The sequence below is a fragment of the Hylobates moloch genome, unplaced genomic scaffold, assembly GCF_009828535.3.
Source record: "Hylobates moloch isolate HMO894 unplaced genomic scaffold, HMol_V3 SCAFFOLD_10, whole genome shotgun sequence".
Classification (NCBI taxonomy): Eukaryota; Metazoa; Chordata; class Mammalia; order Primates; family Hylobatidae; genus Hylobates; species Hylobates moloch.
In genome coordinates, this window is record NW_026652285.1 from 25,221,500 (window position 1) to 25,228,556 (window position 7,057).

At 49.9% G+C, this 7,057-nt stretch overlaps 1 protein-coding gene across 1 annotated transcript; it reads right to left on the reverse strand.

Moving 5' to 3' along the window:
- Positions 1-790: 790 nt before the first annotated feature.
- KRT9 (keratin 9) lies at positions 791-7,057 on the reverse strand. Its single transcript, XM_032163607.2, has 8 exons — positions 6,325-7,057; positions 5,111-5,193; positions 4,832-4,988; positions 4,399-4,560; positions 3,502-3,627; positions 3,156-3,379; positions 2,227-2,744; positions 791-1,107 (listed from the first exon to the last, which is right to left on the reverse strand). The coding sequence occupies exons 1-8, from the start codon at positions 6,988-6,990 to the stop codon at positions 1,088-1,090; spliced, it is 1,956 nt and encodes a 651-aa protein (XP_032019498.1). The 5' UTR covers positions 6,991-7,057; the 3' UTR covers positions 791-1,087.

Genomic DNA, 7,057 nt, shown 5'->3' on the forward strand with positions numbered 1-7,057 from the left:
CATTGCCATGTGACTTTGCAGTTCCTCCCCTCAAGAGAAGTCTGTTTCCCCTGCTCTTGAATCTGGGCTGGGTTGTGACTTGCTTGGCCAATATAATACAGCCAAAGTGACTTCTGTGAGTCTAAACCTCAAGAGGCCTTGCATGTTTCTGCTCATTACCTTGGAACACTTGCTCAAGCTAGTTGGCTGGAGGATGGGAGTCACAGACCCCATTCATCCTCATCACCGCAACCGGCATCCAGCCAACTACCAGAGGAAGAGCCACCTGGCTGACTTGCAGCGAACCATAGACGCGTAAAGGGAAACAGAGCTTCCCAGTCTAAACTGCAAAACTGTAAGCTAAATGAATGGTTGTTATTTTCAGCCACTAAATGTGGGTTCCTTTGTTACAAGCAAAAGTTAACTAATAGAAAAGTGAACCCACACTCTTTATAACAGATTGACTATCCCTTTACTCTGTCACCAAGGATGGAATGCAATGATGCGATCACAGCTCACTGAAGCCTCCAACTCCTGGGCCCAAGCAATCCTCCCACCTCAGTCTCCTGAGTAGATGGGACCACAGGTGCCCACAACCATGCCTGTCTAATTTTTTGTTTGTTTGTTTGTTTGTTTTAGTTTTTTGTAAAGAGAGGTCTCACTTTGTTGCTCAAGCTAGTCTTGAACTCCTGGCCTCAAGTGATCCTCCTGTCTCAGCCTCCCAAAATGCTAGGATTACAAACATGAGCTACCGTGTCCCGCCCACCCTATCCCTTCTTAATCCCAAAGAACAAATGGGTCAAAGTCTGAGTTTGATTTGCAGTAGGAAAGCTTTATTATAGTCAAGATCATGCAGGGTGTGAGAGCACCCCAGGCCAGAGAGAGGAAAGAGGTCTGTCTCCCCAACCCTGAAGGCATCAAAGCCAAGCAGGGTTGGAAGCCAATGGAAAGACAGGGGCACATATGCCAAGTCAGTTCAGTCCCAAACGGGCACGGGAGCTTGTTGCCAGCTATTCCTGATGTCAGGATCCAATAAGCAGGCTTCATCGGGGGTCTGCCCATCTGGGGATGCTCAGCTGGGGCTGGGCAGGAGAAGTTTACAGAGGCTCTAGTATCGCGAAAGGAAGCCTGTGGAGAGATGGAAGGGAGATGAGGGGGAGAAGGGAGGACTGTAAGCAGGAGCAGAGAGGTTGGGACTTGGGGAAAGATGGGGAAACTAGAAGCAAGGACACTAGAGCTCAAAGAGCTGGAGAATCCTGAGGTGGAAGGACCCTGGGGTCTCCCAATCTACTGGTCCCCATCTAATTCCTGAATCTCTGTTGCAGCAAACCTGGCAGATGCACCCCCAAATCTGAGGATAGGGGGCTTATGAGGCAGCCCCCTCCATTCAACAGATTTGTTAGTCAATTATTTGTATATTGAGGCAAAAGATGGCCCCAGCCTCACTCCTAGATGTATATCCATGGCCCTGCAGTGCCACTGGACACACAAAACCACATCAGACACCCTGTAGGGCAGCTCCCAGGCACCTCAAGTCTTCTCTGGCTAAACATTCCCAGTCATATTACCCAGCCTTTTACTATAATTTCACATTACATTTTGATTTCATAAAATTCAATGTGTACATGGGAAAATGTTCCCTGATCTAGAGACCAACTCACCTGTGTGAGTCTTTCTTACATTTAGATTATGTTCATCCTTTTGGCAGTTGCATCGTGTAATACTTGTGCAAGCCAACCACTGACTAAAATCCCTGAGTCTCTTTTCCACCTGAACTGTTGCTGATCCAGGTCCCCCATCCTCATGAAGTTTGAAAGTACTGGCTGTGAAGCCCCACAGAGCTGAACCCCTCATTTGTGATCGTATGACTTTGAGCAAATTATTTTCTATGAACCTCATTTTCCTTAAAATGGGGATTATAATAAAACCTACCTCATAGGGTGTGTCCTGACAATGCACAATTTTCAACCCATCTCCTACACTACTGAGACTCAGCCATGTGTAGATTTGGTCCTAGCCTCATCCTAGGCTCTGTCAAAAATAATGATCAATTCAGAACCAAGGGTAGGTCTCTGGCACCTCACTAGAGATTTCCCTAACATCTAGCTCTATTCGGAATCTGTATTCCCCAGAGATTCAAAAAATACTCAAAAAAAAAAAAAAAAAAAAAAGGTGACACCTTGACTCTCCACCCCACAACCTAGAGTTGTACCTCCCTCCACCCCACAACCTGGGATTGTCCCTTACCTTTTGTCTCATCTTGGTCACCAGATTTTGAGGAAGAAGACTGGGAATGGGGTGATTTTCCGCTTCCTCCTCCATAGCCACCACCACTTCCACTTCCTTCTTCACCGCCTCCGTAACTGCCTCCACTTTCACCTCCAAAACCACTTCCTCCACCATGGCTGCCTCCACTTCCTCCCCTGGACCCACTTCCTCCACCATAGCCACTCCCACTTCCTCCTCCAGAGCCACTTCCTCCTCCATAGTTGCCCCCACTTCCTCCACTATGGCCACCTCCACTTCCTCCGCTATGGCCACCTCCACTTCCTCCACCATAGCCAGATCCACTACCTCCTCCAGAACCACTTCCTCCACCGTAGCTGCCTCCACTTCCTCCCCTGGACCCACTTCCTCCACCATAGCCACCTCCACTTCCTCCTCCACCATAGCTGCCTCCAGTTCCTCCCCTAGATCCTCTTCCATAACTGCCTCCACTTCCTCCTCGACCTCCAAGGCCAATTTTTCCAGCTCCGGAGGATTCACTAAGAAAGAAAGAAAACAAGAGAGTTAAAATGAGCGGCACCCACACACATATATGAGGATGGACCTGGACAGAGTTAGGACCCAAACATGAATCTTTCTGTTTTCCTTCCTGGGAGGCAGAGGACAGAGTCTGGGCGGGCACCACAGCTGGGAGGGGAGAGCCTCCAGCTGGGACTGTGGAGCCCTCCCCTCCCTGGAGCAGGGAGGCAGCCCCTTCTCTCAGTGTCACCATCCTCCTTCCCCAAAGCCCAGATGCACTGAGGTCCCTCCGGCCCCCAGGATGAAGAAGTCCTCAACCCATAAGACCCTGCGTATAAGAATTTCCCCCAGCTGCCTCTATCCAGAGGGACAGAAGTAGTATCAGAGGCCTAGGGACACCCAGGGGTTCCACCGAATCCTGGGGCACCTACAAGTCTTCCTGGCCTCCCTCAAGGAGGTTGCGGTAGGTCTCGATTTCCTGCTCCAGCCGCATCTTAATGCTGAGCAGAAGGCTGTATTCCTGATTCTGGCACTCGATCTCTTGCCGGACCTCAGTGATCTGGGCCTCCAAGTTACTGATCTGCTCCTGGATCATCTGCAGCTGGCCACAGTAGCGGTTCTTCGTGTCTTCCAAGCTCTTCTCCAGAGCTGCTTTCTAAGGGTTAGGAGAAGGCTTTAAGAGGGATGCTACATCATAACTCCTCTTCTTCCCACTCCTGGGTTGCAAAGCCTTCCCGTGCCCCACCTTGGCAAAGGGTCTACAGCAGAACTACCAACCTTGCTGAGCTGAGACTGCAGCTCAATCTCCAACTCCTGGACACCGTGCCGGAGCTGGGTCACCTCCTTGGCACTGGACTGTACCTCCTGACCACTACTGGATACCTCATGCTCGATCTGGGTTATCTGCAAAACCAAAGGCTCAGTAAGCATCAGGCTGGGCCAGGAGCTTCAGTGGGTGAGATTCTGCCCCATTCACCAGGATCTTCACCTCCAGGGTCAAGGCTGATCTGAAGCCAAGGACAAGTTGTTCTGAGTTCTGGGTACCCTCCAGCCATGCAGGGTTGTCCAGTCCTCTCAACATGACATTCCCTCTCAACAAGGTTGCAAGACCCTTCACACTTTGTCTCACAACCATCTTTCTAATCTAACCTTATTCCAAACTTCCCCCACCTTTCAAACATACACACACACACACACACACACACACCACAGACCATGCCTTCATGTATGTGCCAGACTCTGGCTAGGCACTGGAGACTCAAGGAGGAAGGGAACCACCAAAGAGCTCAGTGCAGTATGGGAGACACACTGTATCCCTCTCCTATAGTCTTATATTACATAGCATTAGATTAAATTGTTCACATTCTGCTTTTGTTCACACACATCTAATAAACTGTGAGCTTCTCAAGGGCAGCAGTCTTGTTTGGCTCATATCAGACATCAATACCTCTGAGACATCAATACTTTACACATAATATGGCACTGAGAAGCTACTTTGTAATGATATTTGTATGCAGTGAATGAAGATGGTTGAATGACTTCCATTGGAAGATGGATAAATGACAGCTGCACTGAAAGATGCAGAGATAGGAGGATGAAGGAATGGGAGGTGGGAGGGATGGAGATAGGAATAGATGGAGGAGAGGAGATGAATGGGCAGCCCACTCTGCTCACCTGAGTCTCATATTGATTCTCAATGTCCTTTCTGTTCTTAGCAATGAGCTGCTCATACTCCTGACGCATGTCATTGAGGGTCTTGGTGAGATCTTTGCCAGGAGCAACATTTATCTCCACATTGACATCTCCACTGTTCTGCCCAGTCAGCTGACTCATCTCCTGCCAGGGAGGAAGGGGAGATGAGGTCAGGGATAAAGCCCTCTGCACCACCTTTCAGAATTCTCCCTCTGGTCCCCCCAGGGTACAAAAAGGGGACACAGTTGTGAAGCCAAAGCCCACCCACTGCCATAGGTGATGCCAAGGAGAAGCTGAAAGTGTCCCCAAGAGCAAAGGAGAGGGTGTCTCCCAGGTAATGTTCCAAAGCTCCCCTGCTGTCTCTGCATTTCTGCTCCTCCCTCTCCCCAGTAAGCCATAAGCCCCAGCACCCTACCTCCTTGTGATTCTTCTTGAGGGCCATCAGCTCCTCCTGCAGAGTCTCATACTGCATCTCCAGGTCAGACTTCTCCATGGTCAGATTGTCCAGCACCTGCCGCAGGCCATTGATGTCAGCATCCACTCCTTGCCGCAGGTTTTGCTCCATCTCCAACCTGCAGACCAGCCAGGGGTAGAAAACAATCAACAGGGAATCAGGCCCTACCAGGACCTCCAGAGCACTGAGGTTTGGGGGTAAGGGCTGATGACAGGAGAGGAAAAGAGGAGCAGGACTCACTTTATCCTGAAGTCATCCAGTGTCATGCGAGTGTTGTCAATGTCCAGGAGAGTTTTGTTGTTGCCCACTGTCAGGTCCACAATCTGAAAAAAAAGGACACAGCCATGAGATCATGCCATGGACCACTGCTGGGAGGGCAAGAGGCCAGGCAAAGCCACAGGAGGTGAGGATTCCATCCAGGAAGATTCTCAAGAGGAATGAGGAACTTCCAACAGCTAGGACATGGCACAGACCCCTTCCAGCCTTCAGCGAAGATGTTTGGTGTGGCCTTCATTCATTCATTCAACAAATATTTGAAGATCTACTCCAAAGGGCATTGTAGGATTTAGAGATTACTGACATCCTGTTCCTCAAGGAGCCCACCATTGACTCCGAAGTGAAAAGTGTCCTAAAAGAGTTCAAGGAAAGGAGAGGTGGCTTATGACAATGGGAGATCAAGAAAGACCAGGAAGGAGGTGGCTGGCAATTGAATTGGGCCCTAAAGGATGGCTGAGATGTAACATTAATAAATAAATGGAAGAGGTTTGGAGTAGAAGAAACAGCACATCAGAGACATGCAGGAGTTAAAACAAGAGGAATCACTGAGAATATTGAAGAGCCAGACTGTGAGCTCCACCAGAACTAAGTCTAGCACATCACTATGTCTACTCAGAGCAACCCTGAGGGTAGGCACTCACTGAACTGAGGGGCTGAAAAAAATGGATAGATAGATAGATAGACATGTGGGTGGAGGGAGGGAGGGATAGATGGAAGGATGGATGGATAGATAGCTTCCATTCCCAGAGTTGTGGATCCTCTCCATCACTTGAATAACCAACACATACAACCAGGTCCAAAATACCTTAAAAGATCAAGATACACTCCTAAAGAAGCCCAGGAGAAGTACAAAGGAAGAAAGACTATTGACTTAGACCAGACCTAAAGGAGGTTCCACATCCAGTCCCAGCTCAGCTCACGTTAACCCAGGTCTCCTCTCTGCTCTGCCCAAACTCTGAAAGTTGAGGAAGTGGAAGTGAACACTCAGAGCACAGGCCAAAGTCCTATCCTGGGATCCCCAGAAACCAAACACAAGTTTGTTTCTGATGAAAGCGTACGTTTCCAAAAGGTAGATTCCCTGGCTATTATCTGAGCTTAGAGTTTAGCATTTTACCTTTTTTGGAAAATAAAGAATGAAAGAGAAAGAGACCGAGACAGAGACAGTTTCCTGCACCTACCTGGTCCTTGAGATCATCAATAGTGTTATAATAAGAGGAGTAGTTCTTCTGGGTAGCAGCAGGTCCCTTCTTGTCATACCAATCCTGGATCTTATTCTCCAGGTCATTGTTGGCCTCCTCTAGAGCCTGCACCTTATCCAAGTAAGAGGCCAGCCGAGAATTGAGGTCCTGCATGGTGCTCTTCTCATTAACAGTCAGAATGCCACCATCACCGCCTCCAGCACCACCTCCAAAGCCCCCAAAGCCCCCAAACCCACCCCCATAGCCACCACCAAAGCCACCTCCAGAACCACCACCAAAGCCACCTCCAGAACCACCACCAAAGCCACCTCCAAAACCCCCAGAACTACTATAGCCTCCTCCAGAAGCACCACCAAAACCTCTGGAACCACCCCCAAAGCCACCGCCTAAACTACCGGCACTAAAACCACCCCCAGATCCTCCACCATAGCTGTAGCCAAAACTGCCGCCACCTCCCCTCCCACAGACACGAGAGCTTCCCCCACCATAGCCACTAGAAGAGCTGAATCGGCCCCCTCCTCCACCACCACCTGAGGAGCTGAAGCGGCTGTAGGAAGACCTTATGCTGCCCCCGCTGCCCAGGCCGCCCCCGCCACCCCCGCCGCTGCGGCTCAAGTGGGACGAGGAGAACTGTCTGCAGCTCATGACACAGCTGGTAGCTCACGGGTTGAGAAGCGATGATAGGAGTGCTACCGGCTCCCAAGTGCAGGGT

Coding starts and splice junctions, on each gene's coding strand:
- KRT9 (XM_032163607.2), bottom strand. CDS start 6,990: ATGAGCTGCAGACAGTTCTCCTCGTCCCACTTGAGCCGCAGCGGCGGG. Junction 5,194..6,324: donor TTGATGATCTCAAGGACCAG/GTAGGTGCAGGA, acceptor CTTTTTTTTCAG/ATTGTGGACCTGACAGTGGG. Junction 1,108..2,226: donor TGACCAAGATGAGACAAAAG/GTAAGGGACAAT, acceptor ATCTCTCCACAG/GCTTCCTTTCGCGATACTAG.